Source organism: Muntiacus reevesi, chromosome 19, assembly GCF_963930625.1.
Source record: "Muntiacus reevesi chromosome 19, mMunRee1.1, whole genome shotgun sequence".
Classification (NCBI taxonomy): domain Eukaryota; kingdom Metazoa; phylum Chordata; class Mammalia; order Artiodactyla; family Cervidae; genus Muntiacus; species Muntiacus reevesi.
The window spans coordinates 37,617,772-37,643,472 of record NC_089267.1 but is presented as its reverse complement, the minus strand read 5'-3'; the positions used below and the strand labels follow the sequence as shown (position 1 = coordinate 37,643,472).

The 25,701-nt window shown below is 41.0% G+C and overlaps 1 protein-coding gene across 3 annotated transcripts in view; it reads right to left on the bottom strand.

Moving 5' to 3' along the window:
* The window catches only part of METTL24 (methyltransferase like 24), a 111,096-nt gene extending 85,805 nt beyond the window's left edge, over window positions 1-25,291 (bottom strand). For all 3 annotated transcript variants that reach the window (XM_065911443.1, XM_065911444.1, XM_065911445.1), the window contains exon 1: window positions 24,848-25,291. In XM_065911443.1, the coding sequence (XP_065767515.1) occupies window positions 24,848-25,165 (318 nt within the window). In that variant the 5' untranslated portion in view covers window positions 25,166-25,291. The remainder of the gene's footprint in view (window positions 1-24,847) is intronic.
* Between the last annotated feature and the right edge of the window lie 410 nt (window positions 25,292-25,701).

The following is a 25,701-nucleotide window of genomic DNA, read 5'->3' as shown; positions in this document are numbered from 1 at the left end:
CCAGAAATGAAATCAACTCTGACAAGAAAAAAATGCACTATCACTCAAGCAGGCCCTGATAACTTTTAGGAAGAAATTTTTCTAAATAAAATAAAAGGACAAGGAGGAATAAATTCTCAGCTCTAGATTTATTCTCTAAGTTATCCTGGTAAGTTGGAAAGAAATGCCAAACAAATTTGAGTTGGGTTTTGTTCTTAAACTGACACCTTAAAATTCACTATGTTTTCTGTGTGTAGCAAAATAGCTCAAGTCTGGGTAAGACTGATACACAGGAAGGGGTAGAGAAGAGAAGAAAACATATAATGTATTTTAGGAGCCTTTAGGACAATAGACAATTTAGGACAATAGAAAGAAAAGCCAAACTTCTGGAGTAGACTCAGTGAAATGCAGAGGGTTTTATTTGTTTTCATGATGGAGAAATTATATAACATCTGCATACCCAGTAGGCACTCAAACATCAATCATGGATCTTACCAGGGTTACGTATCAACCATGTAAAGAAGGAAGAGTTTCATTTGTCTTAGAAAGGTAAAAGTATAGAAGACTATTTGCCTAAGAAAGCAAATAGGAATGTAGAAACAGCATTTATCACATTTTTAAGAATTCTCCCTCCTTTGTACGTGTGCGTGCACACGCACACACACACTTATACACACTGTATTAAAAACATAAGTTACCGAAACCTCTTGAGATTCGAAGTCCTATAAGCTTAACATCATCTGAATCAACATCAACCTGTGATGAGGTCATGGATTTACTTTTGTTTGAAAACTCCAGCCAGTTCATATCCCCCAAATATTTACCAGTTTCAAAAACATGAGCATCTCAGGATGGAAGGCCTGCAAGACCCCTATAAACCCATTTCAAGGATCCTTGGATCCTGAGTAGCTGCCAAAGCCAAAGGAGATATGGAGTTAGCAGAGGGTGGGGAGAAGAACGGAGAAGAGAAGCTAGAAAAGGGGGGCATGAGAGGGAAAAGTGTTCTCCCCTCACACCTGCACAGCGATCTCCATACTCCCCACATTTACCTAGGTCCCAGCGTTGTCCATAAAGTGGTACCCAGGACTCTTCAGCGGCTCTCAGCACACATGAGTCCTCAACCTCGTGCCAAACCACAAGTCTCCCCACAGGTTCCCTCAGTCTGATCCTGCCGCTGACAGTCACGGACAAGCAGATGCCCCCTAGCCTCTCAGCCTTGGAGCCTCTTACAAGGTTCTGGGCCACAATGTTGAGCAGAGAGCCTGTCAGTGGTAAAACTCAGTGCTGCTGAGCAGTTTCACAGGGAAAGTGTTTCAGTTCCAGAGCCTGAACAAGACATGATTCTTATTACCACAAAGAATGAAAATGCGTCACCAGCATCACCAAGGGCAGTGGGATGGGATGCATGGCGAAAAGAATGCATTCCAGAGGCCTCATCTGAGGCGCAGAGCTGCAGCATCCGTTAGCCACCCTGCAGGCTGATGCGGGGAAGAGCAGCTGCACGTGGCACAACACACGGATGGGACACAAAGCCGTCCCGGAAAGCCAAACAGGGACACTGGATGATGCTTGGGTGTCATCCAGTCTTCTTTGGAAAAGGATGGAGCCAGCAAGACAAGGTGCTCTGCCATGAGTAGGACAGCCAGGGTGAATGCGAGGGAAAAAGAAAGTGGGTTCAGCACACTAGAAAAATCACACACCATGGTCCAAGGGTATCATCAGTTTCCTGATGAGGCTGTCACACCCCATTGTATATAACCCATCGGTTGCACACAACATGTGTATGTGTGTTTGTATGTGTGTTATGTATACATATATGCATTTCTCAGTTTTAAGTGTTCGTTCATTCATTAACTAACTTGTCATCTTCATATTGTCTGTGTTGCATATTGTCCACATTGCCATTCTCTGGCCTTGGTCTTTTTGATTATGATATAGTATCTGGTAGCCTGAGAGAATCCTGCTGGCAATTAGAGATAAGACGCTGGTTCTAGGACATTCCTCACATGATTCTATATTTATAGAACATTTTTCTGTCTGAGTGCACTGTAAGTTATAGTGCCTGACAAGTAGACCCAGCCCAATAAATGTTTCTTTTTCATCTGTGGAAGGCTGCCAGCATAAAACAAGGCAGAGAAGGAGCTGGCTGGACAACTCTGGAACCAAAAGCACTTTAAGCTTCAAACCGAAATGGAAGGAAAGATCTACAGTCTTAATCATTAAGTGGCCCTTTTCGGGAACATGAAGAATTGCTGAAGGAAGCAGACCTCTTCAGAGGTCAATTATTGCAGGGTCTGTGACTCTGAACTGAGAATTCTTTGGCGAACAAGACTGGGACTCTCCAAGATTAGAAGCGAAGCTGCCAAAGTGTTATCTGATCTCGGCCCTGTCCCCTTCCCCCATATCAGACTGAATAACAAGACTAAAGGGGACAAATTGTGCAAATAAATACAGCTGATCTAAGCTGATGAGAAATTCTGACTATATTTCTCAAATGTAAGAGCAAGGAGGACTAACACCTCCTTGCATCAAAGAACAAACTTCCACCAACAAGGAGGAGTTTTAAAAAACAAACAGGTTATAGACTTCAGAGGGCAGAAACTATCTCTAGCCTTAAATTTTATTTGTTTCATACTAGCAGAGGATCATTGCATTCAAAGAGAACTTAAGGGTGATCTAGACCAACTCCTTTATATTAAAAAGTAAAGAAAATGAAGCTCAGAGAACTGGAGCGACACATAAGCCACACAGGTAGGAGGGGGCAGGGCCCTGAGCTGCTAGTTCCATCCTTGCTCTGCTAGACGATGCTGCCTCCATCCCAGGTTCAAGTGTTTCATCTTCGCCATGTCTAGTTTCCCTATTAAGATAGACATTGGATGCCCAAGAGCAATTTAGAAGGGATGCCCAGGTAAAAACCACAATGGGTGTCTTGCACTAGCACACTCACTGATGCAATGGGCAACAAACTCCGGAAATTCTTTATCCATAAGATGTGGAATACATTAAAAAAATTCTCCAGTGGCTCTGCAAATGTCATACATGACAAATATTCAGTGAGTTAAGCAGAAGGATTAGAAAAGATTTAGGCCTTTCTGATGAATGGCAATGGTATGTCTAAGTTGAGACAAGGGCAGCCTGAGTCTCTGAATGATAGCAAGAAGATGAGATCTTGCCTCTCATCCCCACCAACCCACACTGAAAACACTGCATGAGTGATCAATATTTTTTTCTTTTAACCTACCAAAATTTTGAGGATGTTCGTTACTGCATAACCTAGTCTATCCTAACTGATACAGGTCCCTAAAAGGCACTGGGTAAAAGATGGCTATCATAATTCTAAGTGTATCCCCACACCCTTTCCAGTGCCATGGCATCAGGGATTGGATGATAGGCTAGAATAGACCATTGGTCTTAAGGAGATTCTCCCATAAGGAAAGAAAAGAAGTGTAACCAAAGACAATCCATTGCCAGGACAAGATTCAAGGAAGTCAGGAAATGCTCAGATAAAGACCAGGGACACAAACAGATCCTACTCTTTAGTCTGTTTCCTGAGAACATCTTGTCCCTAAAGTGTCAGGCCAGGCCTCCTTCCTCCTAACCAGAATTCTCTCTGTTATTCCCTCATCAGTTCAAATTCCACTTACTCTCAGGATGCAGTTTTAGTCCCACATACTTCTCCCAAATTTCTTAATCACTCAAGCCTCTACTATACACGAAATAAACTCTGCAAAGCAGGTGCTTCAGCAACCTGGTTTGGTTATACTTCTCATTTTATAACTAATCAGATGTTTGTTTGTCATAGGTCTGTCTGTGACAAACCTAGACAGCGTATTAAAAAGCAGAGACATCATTTTGCCAACAAAGGTCCACATAGTCAAAGCGGTGGCTTTTCATGTAGTCTTGTATGGATGTAAGAGCTGGACCATAAAGAAGGCTGAGCACCGAAGAATTGATGCTTTCAAACTGTGGTGCTGGAGAACACTCTTGAGAGTCCCTTGTACAGCAAGGAGATCAAACGAAATCAACCTTGAATATTCACTGGAAGGACTGATGCTGAAACTCCAATACTTTAGCTATCTGACGTGAAAAGCACCAACCCACTGGAAAAGCCCCTAATGCTAGGAAAGACTGAAGGTAGGAGAAGAGGGGGGTGATAAAGGATGAGATAGTTGGATGGCGTCACTGTCAATGGACACAAGTTTGAGCAAACTCTGGGAGATAGTGAAGGACAGGGAAGGCTGACATGCTGCAGTTCATGGGGTTGCAAAGAGTCTGACCTGACTTAGCAACTGAATAACAACAACAGATATTTGTTATAATTTGTTTTGAACGTGTCGATCTTGTTTCTAGAACCAGATTACAGGCCTTGTGAGGACACAATGTGTTTTACTTCTTTTGCAGTCCCCCACAGAAGTGATTCCAAGAGACATTTTTACATTGATTTAAATAACAGCAAGGAAAGAATATAATAGAATTCTTAGGATTAAGGATTTTTTTTTTTTTACTACTTTGGAAGAAAGTAGGGAAATTTACTAGCAGGGATTTATAGTAATATCTTAATCTAGCTAAATATAACTGCTATTTATTTATTTCGGTGGAAATAAATTGTTATCAAACTTAAACGGTCTTTGATTCAAATTAAAGTAAAAGAGATGACAAGTAGCTTAGTAGGAATTCTGAGAGAAACTTTAAGAAACATTGGGGAGTTTTTTGTTTTTGTTATTTTTTTATTGTTGCTGTGGGTTTGTTTGTTATTTGGCCACACCACTGGGCATGCAGGATCTTAGTTCCCCGACCAACTATTGAACTCATGCCCCCTGAATTGGGAGCACAGACTCTTAACCACTGGACCGCTGGGAAGTTTCCAAGAAAGCATTTTGAAAGAAAGAAAACAAGCATTGTTGAGAATTTAAGATATTTCATTCAAAATTAACATTTGTTTTGCTACTTATATACAATGAAATATTACTTAGCCATTAAGAAAATGAAATAATGCCATCTGTAGCAACATGGATGGACCTAGAGATTATCATAGCTCAGTGAAGTAAGTCAGAGAAAGACAAATATATAATATCACTTATATGTGGAATCTAAAAAAAAAAGATAACAATGAACTTATTTACAAAACAGAAAAAGAGACACAGATGTAAAAAAAAAACATGGTTACCAAGGGAAAAAGTGGGGAAGAGATAAATTGGGAGATTGGGATTGACATATACATACTATTATATATAGAGTAAATAACTAATAAGGACCTACTGTAAAGCCCAGGAAACTCTACTCGATACCCAGTGTAATGACCCATATGGGAAAAGAATAAAAAAGAGTGGAAATACATATATATATATAACTGATTCACTTTGCTATACAGCAGAAATTAATACAACATTGTAAATCAACTATATTCCAGTAAAAATATTTAGAGATTATGAAGGTAAAAAAAAAATCAGCATCTGTTTTAATATATTAAAAGGCTAATAAATATCTACATATTGGTTATAAAATTTAAGTTAAATCTGCACATATTCTATATCTTGAAATTATAAAGTCAGGTTTTATCCAAATCTATTGGTTAAAAAGAGCAGAGTTTTTCTATAAAATGGAAAGTTTGTTTTCATAATTCTAAAGATTGTTGACATGCAGCCTTGAAACTATAAATATTTGTTACATAAATTTTGTTAAATGTAGAAAAATTAATGCTTTGGTAAAAGTGAAAACAGGTTTCCCTGGTGATTCAGACAGTAAAGAATCTACCTTCAATGCAGGAGACCTGGGTGCGCTCCCTGGGTTGGGAAGATCCCCTGGAGGAGGGCATGGCAACCCACTCCAGTATTCTTGCCTGGAGAATCCCCATGGACAGAGGAGCCTGGCGGGCCACAGTCCACGGGGTTGCAGAGTCAGACACCACTCGGCAACTAACGAAGCACAGCACAAAGGTGAAAACTATGTTTGCCACGGGGTTTGATCCCACAAAGCCTTGCAGAGACTGACCTTCTGCTCATAACTGACCTGATCTGGTTCTACTCATTCAGTCTACACAGCAATGCTGTGTAGATCCTCTTAAAAGTAAGCGGATTCCTCATCGTAGGAATTCACTTTATAAATAAACTCCAAAATACTTTAGAACACAGTGCACAGTTTTCGTTTTCTTCAACATACATTACAGCAGAAGCACTCTTAATCTGTCTATATAACACCAGCTTGTCAGATGATTTTCTCTACCTGTGCACTCCTGATGCTACCACTTTAGTCATATTTTTACCAGGAGTCATTTGATTTGTTCCCGAACCAGTTTATGTCAGTTGTACAAGCCACTGAAATTACATACTTTCATTAAAATTTAGGCAAAATGATGGAATCTGTACACAGAAAGAAAATGGGTTCTCTTTTTCTATAGAAACCAAGTCAAGAAAAAGCTAGGTGCTATTTTTAAGTACTGTTGCGTTAAGCATGGGTGAAGCAACTGTAAAAAAGAATAACAGAATCACTAAAGTCTAGAGGTGTTGTGCACTCAGATTGCTTCAGAAGTGTCAAATTCTTGCTCTACTTAAGAAACCAAAGCTGGAAATGGTTGGTGATACAGTTCAAATGGGGTTTTGCAAGAATTCCAGCAAGAGGACATACTCACAGCAAAAGATTGGCCAACAAATGCACTAGCATATGTTTTAAGTTCAAACGGGCTGTGTGTATACTATTTGTGATTCTCTATTTTAACCACCTTCTATATAACTGACCGATTACTGTGAATTAATGACTATGTATATGGGTCCACCTGCTAATTACATGGTTGTAGAGATTCCATAAGTGCGTAGTTAGAGAGTGAAACATTACCAATTAACTTAGATGCTGGACTAATGTTGGTGCATAGCTGAGGAAATGTAAACATAAAGCAGGGCTGTAGACAAGGCAGGAGACTGGAAGAGATGACCTTCAACATAATAAATATAGCTTCTCAATAAGTTATGAATTCTTTTTCTAAATGCTAAAATTTTTTAGCATTTAGCATAGAACAAGCACTTTACAAATGAAATGACATAAAAATCAATAACAGGGAGGAACCATTGGCTACAATTCTGAAAACAAACCATGAGGCTCTTCTTTAAGATATAGCTTGAGACCCAGGAGAGCTGAATAGGCCATCAGTAGGGTTGCACCTCTTAGCACATATCTCAACACCGGGCCAGGCCTGGGCTGGTCCCAACTCCACAGGCTGTTAACCAGGACTCTGAGCTCCACCTCCTGAGGACTCAGCCCAGTTGAGATGATTACAGCAGACAAAAGCCCATCACACAGGCACATCTCTCAGTTAGAGACCAACACTAGTTATTAAAATACCTACTCCCAACTTCAGGAATCAACCATTCAAATCATAACTGAACCTGTCCTAACCCAGCACTCACGCCTCCCAAGGGAGGGAGTGGTCCTTCACAAGAGGCCTGAGGGGGCCAGAGGCGGGGTTTGAGGCATCCATATTCTGAAAACCCCTATGAGTGATTCTGATCCACTCTCAAATTAAGAATTTTTCTGAGGTCTGTGAACCCCCTGAAATCAACTGTAAACAAATGTGTATGCAAACAGATGTTCAGTATTCTGGAACACTTATCCATAGCTTTCATCTAATTGTTTTAATCAAATTTTCATAATTCAAAGAATGTGAAGATTCATTGTTCTGAACTCAGTTCAAGTCTTCACTAATCTGGATGTCTACATTAACCAGAGGAATTTGAGAAGCTGAACACAAGCATTCCCTGTACAGAGACTTCCTGTTATATTTCTCTTTTTTGCTTTAGTTTTTTCCCCTCCAAACTCCAATCTGTTCCTATTTCTTCACTTCTATTTTTAAACTGAAATTTTTTGGTTTCAAAATAACTATAATCTAAAAACTCCTCTGATAAAAGACAGGGAAAATTAAGTTTCCAATTTCCCTTACAACACTTCTCCCCTTCCTATATGACTTGGTTATTAAAAAAATTTTTTTAAACCTTACAAGCACTTTTGCTCTGCTTTTCATATTAGGCTAATAACTTGACCAAACATATGTATCTTTATTTTAATTAACAGCATCCTGGCTTGCCTATATTTTTAAAATAACAAATTATACATAGAGATAGTACTTTTTTTCTCCTGTTCCTTGTCTTGACACATCACTATAACAAGGAATGATACTATATCGTATGTGTTAAATAGGCTCCAATCTGTGCTGGTGGTTTGGTTTTATAAATAAGAACATTTTTTGTCCAAGAGGAAGGCCTAGGCACTCAGATTTTCCAAAACAATTCTCTGTATCCAGGGTACCCAAATAAATTCAACCACTTCAGTATCAAAACTGATGTAGCTGTCTGCTCCTGATTGAGATTATGTCCTCTAAGTGCACATTAGTTTAAGAAGCCATTTTTTACTATTTCTGTGCAAAATGAATATTCACTATTCAAAAGAACATTCCCTATCATAATTATATAATCAGTTCAAATTTGTTCTTAAGTAATGCAAGGCATGCTTGAAATTCCAACCTGACAAAATTGTTAAAAGTAAGCTTTAAAATATATTATTTGACTTGGGAAATATCTAAGAAGACTTTGTATCAAACTTAGCATCTACAGTAGTCAACGGATTTTCCTGAGATACAGATTTCAGCATGGAGGTAGTCACAGCATATAGTAGACACTATACTAAATATGACCTCAGTCAACCTGGGTTATAATCTCTATTTACCTGAAACCAATTATTTAAGCAGATTTCTTCTTGATGCAATGGAAATAACACCCACCTCACTCATAAAGATACTATGAGAACTAGTAGGATAACATCAGAGCAAGCCTGTGGAAGCTGGGGAGAGTTATGAAAGTAAGATATTAGCATAACTGCTGCTCTCTTTAACACAAATGCCCTCCAAAACGTATAGGATGCGTCCTGCACACAAGTCATCATGAATGAGGTGACAAGGGTCCTACGGGTGAAAACGAAGGCAAGAAAAAGAAAGAGTTAAGGGAGCTAAAGTCCTTATGCAGAAGCACTTACTCATAGAAGAAGTGCAGTGGGTAGACCAGTGCCTGACCATTTCTTCTGACAAACACCTGGTGGTCTGAGTCAGAGCTCTATGCAAAAAACAGATGCACTAAGAGGCCAGCAAGCTCACAGTGATGGCAGCGGAGGCATCCCCTTTATCGGGCAAACAGCCAGGTCCCGCGTTCCTACTGTAGGGCTGTACGTGCCTGATACCACAAGGCATCTTCCAGGCTTGGGGCACTGATGAGAGAGTGAGAACCACCCAGTTCACCAGTCACCAAGTAACCACACCGAGACACCAAGCCAGGTGCTTCCTAGCAAAGCAGGCGTGTGGACTCCACCATTCTATTGAGCGTGCCATGCCCAGGAGTGAGCACATCAGACTGGGCTCCCAGGGCTCTTGCAAAGTTAGTTTATCTTTATCTGGACAGAGCAAAGCATGTGGTTTCACATAGCCATTCATTCCATGGGCTTCTGAGAATATTTTTTAACTGACATATAATTAACACACCATAAAATTTACCATTTTTAGAGTGAACTATTAAGTGGTGATTGATATATACACAGATTAGGCAACCATCACCACTAAAGTCCAGAATATTTTCATCACCTTGGAAAAAAAAAAACAAACATTTCCAGTAGCAGCCATTCCCCGTTCCCCTCTTTCCCTCCCCTCTCTCCAGGCCCTAGCAACCACTAATCCATTCCCTGCATATTCTGGTTATTTCATTAAAATGGAGTGATGCAATGTGTGGCCTTCTGGGACTCTTTTCTCTCACTTATCACAATATTTTCAAGGTTCATCCACACTGCAGCATGGATCAGGACATGCACAAGTTTTGTACAAACATGTTTTCAATTCTCTTGGGTATATACCTAGCTGGGTAATTTCTAGGCGCTCTTGAACCCTAAAGTTCATGTTAGCACTCTCTGTGTAAACTATCTTCCATGGCAGACAGAAGGAAATACAGTTCACCAGGGTTCCCAAAACCCAAAGGAAGTAATGAAGATGCATAAGAAGAGAAAAGGAGGATATGCATGAAGCAATATATTACTGTTCCCAAAATGTCACTAGTAATATATTTCCCCTATATCACAAAACAGCAGTAGCCATAGCCAGGATGAGAGGAATAGCCCTGGACCTACGTGGGCATAGTCAACATGTAATGAGTGCTAACTATGTACATCCAAGGCATTATATGGCTTGTCTAATCATAGACAGCATGTTGGAAACTTGACTTTTGAAAATAAACACTGATTGCAACCAATTCTGCCTTCCTGCCAGAGTGGCTTAATTCATCCCGATGCTGGGCCTGGATGCAGAAGAGAAAACTAAATTGCCTAAGTAAGAAAATGACATACATTTAGGATTTATTTGCTGTAAGCTCAAGAGAATTGGATGGGGAGTGATGCTTTGAAGGCTTGAAAAGTGGAAGAAAGGGACTGATGTGTAAATAAGAGAAGGCAAGATCAATGGTATAGGCGCCTAAGAAGAAAAGACAGCATAAGAAATCCCCAATGGGCAAGAAATCCTTAATCAATTTTATGTTGATTTTTGTTTTGAACTTCACTGACAACCCCCTCTCTTACCCTGAGACTATCAGTAATGCCTAGATCATTCTAGGGGATAAAAGAAGTGGGCAGTGCAAAACAGAGAGGAGATGGCAGTGGCCAGAGGTGAAATAGTTAGCTAGGAGAACGATCAGAAAATTTAAATGCTAGATATTACCAGAAAATTGAGTGGAGGAAAGGTACTGGATCTCTCACAGCACACAGCTCAAACCATTTTAAGTATTAAACAACGAGTGAACTCAGAGCTGGAAAAAAATAGGTTCATCTGACTGTCATGATAAAATCTAAACAATTCTATATGTGTGTTAGAAAAGGTGGGTAACAGGAAAACACTAGGGTTTAAATCATTTTAACATTCACTGCCTGGAAATGGCCTCAAAACAGAGACCTTGGATGACATGATGACATTCCCATGAGTAATTAGAGAGGACTAAAACATGTCTTCAGTATCCCTGTGGAAAGCCTAGGCCCATTCTTCTCATGCTGCAGACGGCCAAACTCTAGCAAAGGGTCTCAAGGGCTAGATTGGGGCCACTGTAGGTCACTGGTCTCCCCCACAGTCACAGTCATGGTTAGGTGGCCCTGAGGCTACTCCCAGAACAGGGGTAGGCAAATGTCTTCTGTAAAGAGTCAGATAGTAAATATTTTAGACTTTGTGAGCCAAGAGGTAAAATCAAGGCTATTAAGTAGATTCTTACATAATAAGGAGACAAATTTCTACATTTCTATTGATGAAATTCAAAATATAATAAAAACTGTACAATTTTTTTGTAACATAGATATATTATATTTAGATAGCATTTTGCCTCATTGGGGTTCAAAGTTAGGGTCTCCTAACATCATATCAATTGCAAATATTCATCTATGAAAATCATTCTTCACTCATGTGCCATTACAAAACAGGTACAGGCTGGATATTGCTCCAAATCTCTGTAGCATAGTCACCATTGTTTGAAGCAGTCAATGCTGGGAGCTCTCTTCCAAGAGTCTGGGTGAAAAGCCCTGATCCAGAAATTGGAGATCTGGAGGGGGTTTTGGAATAGCTCTTGAAGAATCCAAATGTTCCTCAAACACATTGGTCTAGTACCCCAGTGATTGAAATAACCATTATTTAGCCCTATTTACTAAGCACCTGCTTTGTGCTGGTTCTATCATAGTCTCTGGGGATAGAGTGGTGACCAGGACACATGAGGCCCCCACCTTTATAGGGGATGCGACTGCAAACAAGAATTAGAGAAAGAAAAAATGTCAGAGAGTGGGAATGCCATAGAGAATATAAGAGGAGGTAGCAGAAGGGCAACTGGGATAGGGAGCTACTTTGGATAAAGTAGTTTAGTAAGGAGTTCCTTTTCCTCAATCTTCTTCATTCTTCATTTTATCAGACATTGTATACTGTTTCCAATATGACTTGAGGGAGAGTAAAATATAATCCCATTGTGCTTTAATTTGCTTCCTCTGCTTATTGGTAGGATTTATCATCTCTCTGTACTCACCTCTCTCTTTCCATATTATAACTGTATTATATTATCTAGTAATTATATATGTGTACATGTAATCTACATAATATATATATTTATATATTAGTCTTTCAGATTTCCTCTTCTATTAATTCCTGGTCAAGGCTGTTTGTTTTTCTGTTCAGTTGTTTATCTTTTTTTCTTATTGTTTTGTTTTTTAAAAAACTTTAGGGTATTAACCCTTTATTCGTGGTGATGTGTGTGCAGTCGCTCAGTCATGTCTGACACTCTGCAACTCTTTGGACTGTAGCCCGCCAGGCTTCTTTGTCCATGGGATTCTCCAGGCAAGAATACTGGAGTGGGTTGCCATGCTCATCTCCAGGGGATCTTCCCAACCCAGGAATCAACTCCCTTCCGCATCTCCTGTGTTTCCTGCATTGCAGGCGGATTCTTTACCCACTGAGCCATTGGGGAAGCCGTTATTCATAATATGCATTGCAAATACTCTCTCCCAGTCTATGATTTGCCTTTTAACTTTGTGTCTTTTGTTTAAAAGAAGATTTTAATTTTCAGGTGGTAAATGATCCATCTTACATGAGATTTGGTTGTCTGCTGTCCTTTTCAGTGGGTAAATGGAGGGTCATGGATATTGAGTTTACACCTTCATCTTATCGCTTTTAGCTATGTCTTACCCACATTTATTAATGTCTCTGAGCCTCAGCTTCCTCATCTGAAAAATGAGGACAATTCCTACCTCACAAATTTTTTGTGAAAATTAAATGAAAGGATACTAGCACAGTGGCCATTTTGAAGTCCTTATAGCATGCAAAATACTATGTGCAGGGTCAGCACCTAGATTTAGTTTATCATGTTGGTTGAATTTGCTTTTAAATGAATATAAAGTGCCAAGTATAATAATATGCACTTAATTATTAGACCAAAATGTGGAAAATGGAACCAGAAAATAGAGCAATTATTAGCTCCTTAACCCACAGTTACTCCAGTGGACTCCCCTAAACTAAAGTAGCAGCAGAGTTATAGTAAGTGGCAGTATTAAATAGGCGATTTGTAAGCATCCTTTTAAGTGAAAATTGTATTCCAAAAGCTTGGAAACACATTTCATACCGTCAACCCTAACACAGGCCAAAATTATTTAACAGAAATACTGTAAGTGATATTTATAATTGGTTTTGAGGGAAAAAAAATCACAAACTGATATGAACAGGTAAGCCCTAGCAATTTTATAATAAATGAGTTACATGAGGAATAAGCTTATAATTAAAATGCTAACAAAAAGTTAATATTTACTTCCAGCTTTTACTTATGATTTTTAAAAAAATTTTAGCACTGGAAATATTGACAGTTGAGCATATTATATATGCCATAAATTTCAAGAATAAAAAGAGGAATATTAAAAATTTCAATGAATATTGTGCTTCATACTACCCAGTCAGATGGGCCTACATGTGTTTGATGTTCAGGAGCCAGCATGACAGCAATACAAGGTTGAACAGAGACAACTTAATTTACAGAACTATTTCCACAGGCCAGGCATTTTCACCTACACACTCTCCTTTAGTCTTCATGAGTTAAGCACTACTAATTTTTTACAGAGGAGGAAACTAAAGTTCAGACAGGGTATGTCACTTGTCCACATTCAATAAGTAGGGGAGCAGAATTTAAACTTCTGACATCAAGTGTAAAATTATGAGCCCATCTTATAAGTGAGGATGCATCATAATAAAAAGTTTTCATGACATTTGCAAATCCATGTAAATAAGTCCCCTAGGATCTCAGGTGTTACTTGCCTTCTCCATATTCTTCCCCCCAAAATTGCTGAAAGAAGAGGCCTCCTTTCATACGTAACTAAATCATCCTGCACTCAACCGGTATGTGTTTTTGCTAATTAGGATTTTTAATTGATTTGTTATGCTCTACTGTGGTGCTAAAGAAGACTTGAGAGTCCCTTGGACTGCAAGGAGATAAAACCAATCAATCCTAAAGGAAATCAACTCTGAATATTCATTGGAAGGACTGTTGCTGAAGCTGAAGCTCCAATACTTTAACCACCTGATTCGAAGAGCCAATTCATTGGAAAAGACCCTGATGCTGTGAAAGACTGAAGGCAAAAGGAGAAGGGGATGACAGAGGATGAGATGGTTAGATAGCATCACTGACTCAATGGACAGGAACTTGAGCAAACTCCAGGAGATAGTGAAGGACAGGGGAGCCTGGCATGCTACAGTCCATGGGGTCGAATAGTCAGACATGACTTAGCAACTGAACAGCAATAACAGCAACTCAAAGTAGATGAACAATAAACTAAAAATACTTGTTGTCTTATTGTGTGCAATAACAAACATTATACAACATGAAAACTGTCTCTGATTTGTGGTCAGATTCTGAAAACATGCTTGGAAGTCTTTTGGCTTGCTCTGACTAAAAATAAGTAAATGATTGCCATGAAGATGCATTTTAAACATGAAGTTTGATTCACCTCACCAGAGGCCTTTGTTTGATTTGCACTTATGGTTTTATTTATTCAAATAACTTGCCTTTTTTCCCCCAGGAGAAAAGACCTACAGATCATCACCCCATCACTGCTCTACACAAACAATAAACAACGTCAACGACAATCACTGTACGTAACAAACTCCAGGACACGCTACAGCACTGTTTATAAGATGTAAATCGCGTCTTGTTTTATTTCACTGTTCTGCTAAATTCAGACGTCTGCTTCATTTTAGATCTATGTCCCCTGAAAAGCGCCTTCCATGCTTTATTCAATGCTGCCAAACGTGCAAATTCAGTGAGGCACTGCAAACAGCGAGCATGAGACATGACCTAGACGATGTCCACTTAGATAGGGATGATTGAAGGGTTACCATAGTGTGGTGGCCATAAGTGCTACTCACCAAACAGTTCCTGCTCTCTGACTTCTGAGCACACAACAGACCTCTGGCCCCCTGCATGAGTAGGGCCCAGCATCCAGCTCTAGTCATTGGAATGTGAGCAAAAGTGCTAAGTCTGGCTTCTGGCCAGGACCATCAATAATGCCACACAAGAGCCTCCAGAGCAGTTATCCCTCTGCCGAGGTGACAGGCAATGAATGGTCCAGTCTGGGGTCTAGAGAGAGGATGAAGACAGGACAGAGCAGCACCCCACCCCTGCCAACCCGCAACGGATACGCAGCATAAGCAAGAAGCAAACCTTTGTCAGTAAGAGCCCTGAGATTCAAGGGTTGTTTGTGATCACAGCATAAACTGGCCTCTCCTGCCAGATACCCCAGACAAAGAATGCCGTGAAAAAGAACTTGGTGTCTCGAGTGACAAGTTAGCAGATTTGTATGATTTAGTATCTGGCACTAAATGCTATTATCTTGTCAGGGAAAGGTCCATTAGCCCACAGTTATTCGGACCCCAATCATCATGTTCCAAAATCTGAATTAAATAGAGCAAGCAAAATTGGAGAGGGAAAGCTACAGTTGTAACCTTCCAAACTGCCAACTCTAATTTATTGATCTGCCAGGGTTCTTGGTTGTAAACAATAGAAACCACTCTGACTAGTTAAGTAGAAAAGGAATTGACTACAGATTTATTAGCTTACAGAATCTCAAGGGCAGGAGGAATACCACCAAGGGCACCAGTGTAGCCTGCGCCGCCCCACCACCGCTGTTCATTTCTCCACCCTCGGCACTGGATGTGTCCACTAGAACCAGAGGCTCTGTGATCCTTGGGCTGAAACTTGCTTCTTCAAGTCTCTAAAGTCTCCAGACTCTCATGAAGGTGTATGTGAATGGTGAAGCATAGGTCACAAGAAGGCCCCTTAGAGCCAAGGAAATGTATTCTTTACCTTTTTTCTTAGAAAGGTAGAGAATTCCTTAAACACAGGAAGGGAATTCACAGGTATGGCCTAGAAGAATGATAAATGCCCATTGGTTGTGGTGGTTTAGTCACTAAGTCATGCCCAACTCTTGCAATCCCATGGACTGTAGTCTGCCAGGTTTCTCCATCCCTGGGATTCTCTAGGCAAGAATACTGGGGTGAGTTGCCATTTCCTTCTCCAGGGAATCTTCCCAACCCAGGAATCAAACCCAGGTCTCCTGCTTTGCAGGAAGATTCTTTACCGACTGAGCTATGAGGGAAGCCATATACTCATTATATATTTGACAATAGGTAATATCTGGAGAGAAGGGAATGGCAACCCACTCCAGTATTCTTGCCTAGAGAATTCCATGTACAGAGGACCCTGGCGGGCTACAGTTCATGGTGTCACAAGAGTCAGACAAGACTTAGCAACTAAACCACCACCACAAATGGGTAACATGGATAACCAACGTCCTCAATACTCATTTTAGTCCATAATCAAGTTCTGAGAGCTCTTCTGGTTTTTGTAGGTCTTTCTTCAACTCTACCCAAGTGCCCTTCCAGTGAATCCCTGTTTTTACTAGCTTCAGTTGGGTTCAGTCATTTGTAATCTGTATCAGAGTCTTGATACAGAAATAATCATATGTTGAAGAATCCCAAACGAATTGCAAAGAGGACTGTAAATATTCAGATGCTCTGAAGAATTTTTCAGATCTTTTTTTGCAAAGTAACTCTCTGAACTGACAGACAAAAGAATCAAACAAAGAACATAAAACCCTAACTTTGGTTTGAGAACCCTAGTGGGGATCATGAGTTGAATACTGATTATATTTATCTTCTCCACAAAAGTCCTCACAAATAACGTCTTACTTAAAAAGAAAAGAAAAAGAAAAATATTGCATAGATATAGATCTTGTGTATATATGCCAAACTGAATAAAAAATCAGAAGTATGCACAAGTTACCAACTTATTGATGAGTGCTACCTGGAAATAAGTTTATTTCTAACAGTTCTAAATAGAGAAACTGTTAACCAATAAAGAAATACACAAAGGGAAAGGCACAGAGGTTAAGCTCTGAGATTATTATATGTAAAAAAAGACCTATGCTCTATTTCTAGGTACTCAGAAAATTTCCACTTTCTCCAAGAATGGATCCCTGGATGGAGGAGGAGGAGGTGCAGTTTGGATACTGGGCTAGGTTTGTGGTCTGTGGCTAGTACTGGCTGACCCAGGGTGAGTAATGGTCCCAGCCCAGGAGTCGAGGGAGGTGAGTCTCACTATGGTGGCACCAGAGGGAGAAGGCCAAGGAAAGCTGAGATTTCCAGAGTAACCTTATTCCTTCTCTCCTCAACATCATGATCATTTACCTCTTCCTACAATTCAGTGATAAATTCCCAAATTTTCTCAATAAATTTAATTTTTTTTTTTTTGCTTAAGCTAAGCCAAAGTCTTTTTTTTTTTTTTAATAACCAAAAGAATATTGTATTAACTAAGTACACTCCCCTAAACCTTACTCTCCCCAGTAGCCAACTCCAGCCTTAGGTTACTGAACTCTCTTGACTAGGAATGACATAAAAGGATCCTTAGCTTCTGTGTATTCAGTATTTATGTACCCAGCGGCCCTTGAGCTTAGCAGCATTAACCTGGTTTGTCACTTTTTAGGAAAAGTAATTGCAAATTCTGACAACTGGCTCAGGGGTTGAAACTTCAAATGCCTTTAAAGATCAGACAGATAATATAAAGGCAGACAGTGCTGAACTGGACTCCACTGGACACTATATGCTGCATCTGAAGATGTTTATGTTTAGTTACTTGAAACACTGTGTGGCTCAAACAAAATTCTTCACAGGCCTCCTAGTCATAAACTAACAGGCCACTTTGCTATTAGTTTAAATTACATATGGTCATAGACTAGAAAGCTCATAAAAGTCAATTTTGTTTCAATCATTTAAGCAGGATAATAATGCCCCTTGAACAGCAAACTTTCCCACCCTGTTTTAGTAGAAAATTCTACAGGCCATTAATACGATTGATGTGAGGTATCTAAAAGAACTCAAGGGCTGCTTTTAAGAGAAACTTATCAACGCTGGTAGATAATATGCCTTAGTGTGAGTCTCATGGTAATGAAGTAGGCACCTGTTACTGCCAACGAATCACAGAATAAAGAGCCAAACTACTTATAAGCACAAGGACTCCGAAGGTGTCATAACACAGATGGAAAAAAACCAAATGTCTACCATTCTTAACAGTCTCCAGTTGAACTACACAGCTCTGATTCTTTTTACAGACCAAAAATGAAATCCAATTCGAGAAAACTGATAAGGCTTCCTGTTTCTTGGAGAGAATGTACTGGACGAATTGCACATAGAAAACCTAAAATCTCCACCACCAATTGTTGAAAAACAGTGGGGCCTCCATTCACAGTACTTTTGCCCACAGAATGCTCTCAGAGGAGCTGTGAGGTTTGGAAGGAGTGCAGAAGCCTACTCTCCATCAAAGTTTTCATCAGAATCTGCTTTTCTTTTTTTTTTTTGGCGAAACTAAGCAACTGCTATCTCACACCCACATATTGCTGGAATCCATTCAATTACCCTCAACGACTGTTTAAAATGAAAATGCTGTGCCTCCTGAGGACAATGTGAGAGGATTAATGAATGTTGTTCCTGAGGGGCAGACATGTAGGGAAACAGCAGAAACCTAAAGAAGCTGGAAACTACTGCTGGGCCTTCTTTTACAAGCAATGCAAACCTACCTTCAAGTATTTTGCCAAAAATAATAATGTTGAAGGCAGTTGGATAGATCAAGGGGCCTACTATGCCATTTTTCCTCATTCCTCTTGATGATAATCATGAAATGAGAAAACTAAGAGGACGACAAGAAGTGATGAAGAAAAGACAGAATTTTGCCATATGGTTTTTCAGGAGAAGAGGAAACAGCATTTTCTCCCCTGACACACTGTTCCAAAGGATCTGTAACTAACGAACCAAGCCAGCACTTTGCTGGGTTCTGTAGCTCTGTGACTCAGAAGTCACTTTTCTATCCAGCATATTAAATGTCAAGCAAAATACCTCCAATAAGAGAGAAGAAATTTCTTCAGGAAGCTTTGCTCCTGTATGAGTTCTGATGAAACAAAATTCATATTTTAAGGCAAGACAAGAAAATTTAAATAAACTTTTTTCTCTGCCTGTCTGGACCTCCTTCCTCCCTTCTAGTCTGCATTGTGCACCTGCATTATGCATTAACCAGACCACCCCAATGGCAAAAATATCAGCTTAACCATAAAGATCAATTTTTTTTCTTCTGGAGCCAGCCACGTAATTTCTTAGAAGGCAACCTTCCTATCTCAATCCTGTAAAATGCCACGATGACCCACCACTCATCTTATACACACAGACTTTTTGGTAACTTTATGTACAATGCCAACGTAGTACTTCCCTAAAGTTGGCTTAAAGCTCAACATTCAGAAAACTAAGATCATGGCATCTGGTCCCATCACTTCATGGCAAATAGATGGGGAAACAGTGGCTGACTTTATTTTTGGGGGCTCCAAAATCACTGCAGATGGTGATTGCAGCCATGAAATTAAAAGACACTTACTCTTTGGAAGGGAAGTTATGACCAATCTAGATAGCATATTAAAAAGTAGAGATGTTACTTTGTCCACAAAGGTCCATCTAGTCAAGGCTATGGTTTTTCCATTAGTCATGTATGGATGTGAGAGTTGGACTATAAAGAAAGTTGAGTGCCAAAGAATTGATGCTTTTGAACTGTGGTGTTGGAGAAGACTTGAGAGTCCCTTGGACTGCAAGGAGATCCAACCAGTCCATCCTAAAGGAGATCAGTCCTGGGTGTTCATTGGAAGGACTGATGTTGAAGCTGAAACTCCAATACTTTGGCTACCTGATGCAAAGAGCTGACTCATTTGAAAAGACCCTGATGCTGGGAAAGATTGAGTGCAGGAGAAGGGGATGACAGAAGTTGAGATGGTTGGATGGCATCACTGACTCAATGGACGTGAGTTTGAGTTTGGGTAGACTCCGGGAGCTGGTGATGGACAGGGAGGCCTGGCGTGCTGTGGTTCATGGGATTGCAAAGTGTTGGACACGACTGAGTGACTGAACTGAACTAAACTGAAAGGAGAGCAACTGCCACAGAACAGACTGTGTCAGGTGACCTGGGGAGATACTGGGCCTCACTTAATGGAAATTCTTACCTTAAATACTCAGGACTTTATTAATGTCACTAGCTATATTATTTGTATTCTACCTATTTCACAAGATTATTATTTCTTGTACTACCAAATGTGTGATGGAGCCTCCAGTAAAATTAATGATGATTAGGCAAGCTTAAACAATTGACCAAATATATTGTACTATAAGATCAAAGATTATAACAGTGCAACTTTAGATATAAGAAGACGCAACAAGAGACATCTCCTAGACCATAACTGACTAATAAAACAGATGGTCCAGAGGCTTTTGACTATTGTTAACAGGGCCAAGTCCAGTAATAGGTCACTGAGCAGCTTATCAATGAAATCCTTGACTTACCTGGGAATGAGCATTCCTAGGGCCTTGGGACAAGTTGGTCATGAAATGCCTCTCAAATCTTGGTCAAAATTAAGTCCAAAAGGGAGGGGATTGTAAAACAGAGACTGTTGCCTACTATGTAGTTCTTTGAGAATCAAGTCATTAGCCACTTGACTACAATACCCTGGAATTCAGGACAAAATCAGGACAAGGCATTCTGTGCTCTGAGAAAAGACAGGTCTTCAGATAGTTAGATATTTTCAGGAGAAAATTCATAAACCCATACTTAGAAAAGCACTAAAACCTGTAAAGATACCTGTTACTTATGAATAACAGTAACTCTTCATCAAGCTGTGTGCTTGATTGCACTACCCTGTCTAGAGAATCACTTATACTGGCCTCCCCCTTTACCTCTTTAGAGCAGTTCTCAAAGTTCTCTGAGAGATTGTCTACTGGGTTATACTACTCAGTTTGGTTCAAGTAAAATTTTCCATTTCTTTCTTAGATTGACTACTGATTAACTTTTTTGTCAAAAGTACTTCTCCTGGGCATATGAGCCATATATTTTGCTGCTTTTAGGTAGATTGCCAACTTGTAAAAGAAACATCTACCCAAGATTGTAGAAAAAAGTATAATCAAGGACACCATCATTAGTCCTCTATTTATGTCCCCCAGAAGAACTTTAGCCATGTAATCATAGTAAATGTCTAAGAAAGAAAAACCGGAAAGAAACACAGACAGAAAACAAAGAGAAAGTAAAAGAATAAAAAAGAATTACAGTGATATTTGTATGCTTAAAGTTTCTGTAATATACAAAAATGTATGGATTCTAGGGGAGTCCTAATCCCACAGGGCAGTGTTTATCTACCATGTATCATTTGCCCTCATTTCATAATGCTATAAGATTAGAACCTCTGATGGGAAAGAGGATTTAATATTTAGAGCTATTTCTTGTATAGCTTGTTGAAAGAAGAGGATAAGAAAAGAGGAAAAAAATTACATGAGGACTACACATCATTTCTCTTTTTTATAACAGATTATTTGCTTTAAGAGAAGCATAAGCTATGATTAAAGTGGCAATATAATTGCTGAATTTTTGTCCTCTAACACCTGCAAAGGAAGCACATTGACAAGAAACACTTGGCAACCCAATTATTTCATGCAGGTTTTCATCCACCCAGAAAGCCATCCTCAAAATAGAATGGAACTTTTTCTCCTTCACCAATCTGGTAGGTGCCGACGGCAAAGTATCCAAGAACCTAAATAATATTGTTTATCATTATCCTCAACAAACAAAATTTAAATAAAATAGAATCCAAGGAATTTAACACATTACTTCCAAACTTATTACATTAATTAACTGCACATTCAGTTTATATTTCACCTTGTCTCGATGGGAGGCTAAAAAGGAACAAGACTTATCCCTGGAGAGATACAGGACATTGCACTCTGTTCCCTAAACTGGGAGAACAGACTGGATAGCTGCTCTTTCCAGTTCGGAGGAACATTTTAATTTGACTGTGAAATAATGGAAAAATTAAACAAATTCAAGATTCCCACTATCTAGGAATTTGAGAAAGTCAGACTGTAAACCCTGAAAATAAAAAAATAACTAGCTAGCTAGGGGGAAGAAAATCCAGGGAAATTTTTTTAAGAGGCTAAAACCTAAAACAATACTTTAAAAATAGTTATTTCAATTGCTAAGTTCACTCAATTATTTCTTATATATTTTTAACCAAAGACATTTACAGTTACACATAATGGGTTGAAATAATAAGATTCTTATTTTTTACTTATTGGTGTCTTAGGAATAAACATTTACTGAGGGTCACTGGGAAATGTGATTCTTTCCATCATGAACAACTGTGCAGACAAAACATTCAATCTAAAATAGATTATTAGGTCACAACATGTACAAGGCAACTCACAAATCAGGATGCATTTCTGTTGTCTCCCAAACTGGTGAAAGATTAGCAAGGAAGTAGGAATGATGAAAAAAGGTTTCTGGGCCACAATTCTTGACCTGAATGTTCAATGATGGAAGGGGCATGAATCATAGGATGGGGGCAAAAGAATCAGCATAAACCAAAGGAGTGGAAAGAAGTTATAACAAATGATATTTAGGGAATGGCTGAGGCTAAAGACTTGGGAAAGATTAGTGATAATTAAAGCGACCATTATTGAGCCATGCTTACAATATGCAAGGTTCTACGCAAATATTTCCTTTTTAAAAATTTACTTTTAAAACTGAGTCCCAGGGTTCAGACTTGCATCTTTGTCTTTGTTAGCAATCTCACTGCCCAGATGATCTCCTGTAGTCTCACAGATTTAAAAGAGTCACTTGTACACGGAGGAGTCCCACATCTCTATCTTCAGCCTGGACATTTCCTCCAGTTTTAGACTCCTATGTCCAACTGCTTATGTGACATTTCCGAATCCTAGCCACTAGCCCACCAGGGAGCTCTATGTGACATTTCCAAATGGATGTCCAAAGGATAACTCAAATTCAAGATGTTTAAAACAAAACTCCTGATTTCCATCCACTCCCCCGAAAACACAAAATTAAACAACAAAAACTACTCCTTTCTCATCTTCCTGCAAACTATATCCAATGTTGGACCACTTCTCATACCTCCACTTAAACCACTCTAAGTCACCACTGTCTCCAGCAGGAATCACTACAGCAGGCTCCTAAAGAAAGCAGATGTGAACTTGCCCTTCAGGGGCCCTTTGAGTCTATGCATTCCTAACCTTTCCATTCGCAGGCTCCAGTCATCACTTCTGTTGTCTGAAGTGGAGGCTAAGATTTAAGAATGATTCTTCAACAGGTAAAAGAGAAACAATGCAGCTGAGAGCAGATGTGAAAAGGCAAGTGCAAGGTTTCCTTAGGGGTGCCCAGGATGGAACATTGGAGAACACCCAGAGGGACAAAAGAACCTGAACGCCTAAGCAATATCAAGTCCTGAGTCGAATGTCCCCTCCAAGTTAGCCTTTCTTGACTCCTCAAGCAGAGTTCAAGACCTTGAACTCTGTGCCTCTCCTACTCTGTGCCTCTGTGCCTCTCCTACTAAACTCTGAGCTCTGTGCCTCTCCTACTAAACTCTGAGCTGATGTTGTGCCGGGCCCCAGCACGTGATGCAGCATGGTCATCAGGACTGTCGTGGGAAGCCCTTGGCAAAAGGGTGTTTAAAAGCCTTTGGCAAAACATGGTATCATGGGAAGTGCATTAGAAGAATGAAGGAAGTGACTACATTCTTCAGGAAGAGCAAATTAATACTTAACAGAGGAAATGAGGTTTCAGATATAGATGTCTGAATTTATCCACGAAGATAACACTGATGGATTAGACCGGGACAGCAGCGGTGAGGAAAGACAGAGGTCAAAGCTTGAAGAGGAAGTGAGAGAAAGGAAAACAGTAGAAGAAATTGGCAGACATGCCATTGAACAGTAGCTTAGAAGTTAAGTAAGCCGCAGAATCCAAGGAAGAGGTTTTCTCTCTCCCCAAGAGGTGGGGATGTTTAAAATAAAAGAGGAAAAGCAAGGCAACAGAAAGAAGCTGCCCCAAAGGATGTGGTTAGGGTTGATGGGTATAAAGACCAGGCAAGCTCAGACCTTCAGTTCTTAATCTTTTCATTCCCAAATACCAAGTAAATTACTGAGCTCCAAGAGGTGGATAGGAGGCCAGAGGCTTAAAACTCAGAGGTCAAAATTGAATAAAATAACTACTCAATGCGTGAGCCAAAAAGTTAATGAGGTAGGGAGACCAACACTGTTTGTGTTGTAAGACAAATCCGGGTTATTACTTCAGTCCTCCAGGTCCAATTAATTTTCCATTAAGCGGTGCTGGGGGCTGGACTTCTCACCCTGAGTTCACCACCCTGCCGACGACGTCTGCGGTGGAGTTCAAGGAAAATTCGACTGAGTGGATCTTCATCACTGCCATGAAGGTAGAGTGGAAAAGCAATTCACAGTGGCTACCCACTCAGCTTTGTGCAGGCCTCACGGAGAAAACCAGGAGGAGCACAAAATACAAACAAAACCACAACTCCTTTCTTTCCCTCGCCTTGTCCACTGCTCACGCGCTTCCCCCTCCTCCCCCCAAAAAGTAAGCTCCTTGAGAGCAGGGCTTGGTGCTTCGCTGCTGGAAGCCCGCCTAACAGTGGTCCTGGCACCCAGTGAACGCTCAGCAAATACTGGTTGATTATTGAATGAACCCAGCTCCCACTTAATCGTATCTGGGCATTGAAGGATGCCACCAATGGTGCTGATTTAGAGAGCGCAGAGATAAGAGAGGAAGCAGATTTTTTTTTTTTTTTTTTTTTTTTTTGGAAGGTCGCAGTTTGGGCAGTCGGCGGAGGCCTGGAGTTGAGGGCTCTGTAGCGAGGCCGGGAGGGGGACCCGGGTCTAAAGACCAAGATTGCATCTTTTGCAACTGACCTTCCGGCGGGGACGCCCGCGCAGGGCGCAGCAGCCAGGCTCCGGCGTCCCACTCCTGCCGCCCCGCGCCGGCGCTCGGCGCCCGCTGCGCACGTAGGTCACCTGCCTCCGGCTGGCGCCGCGCCGCTGGCCGGGCGCGGGCTGCAGGTGCGACCCGGGCGGTCGCGGGGCCTGGCCTGGCGGGGAGCTGAGGGCTGGGGGCTGGGGCCCCGCGCGCTGCAGCTCCGCGCAGAGCCGCAGGCCGAGCAGCAGAGCGGCGGCGAGCAGACAGCGGCGCAGGGCACAGCAGCCCCTCCCGGGCAGCCGCTCCCGCGCCATGGCGGGCTGGGCCCGGCCCGGCGCTCCGCTCCGCCGCCCGCACGCGCCCACCGCAGCAGGGATGTGGCCCCGCGGGCCCGAGCTGCCAGCTGTGGGAACTCCCCCGCGGGCCGGGGCGCGGGCTCGGACCCGCCTCTCTTCCTCTGTTCAAGGAAGCCTCGGCGTAACCTTATCCAGCCCGGCTGGCAAGGGCGCGCGGGACGGCGGGCCAGGCGGGGTCCCAGGGACGCAGGCGGCTCAGCTGAGCCAGACTCCCGGCCCAGCCTCACCTCGAGGGTCCCCGAGGAGGCGCCCTCCAGCCCAGGCTCCGGAGCCTGCAAACTACAGGGCCAGAAAAAGCACAATCCTCAGGGGATCCTGGGCCATAACTTCATTTTCTAGTACTAGTGTTGTTGAAAAGAAACACAGGAGGAGGATAGGTGAGCTGCCAGGTTTTGCTGCAAGGAACAAATTCCGATTGTCAAGCAGCTTGTGCCGTGAAGCACATTGTAAAAATACATCACACCTTTATGCTCAGGTTTACAACTTCTCTCCCT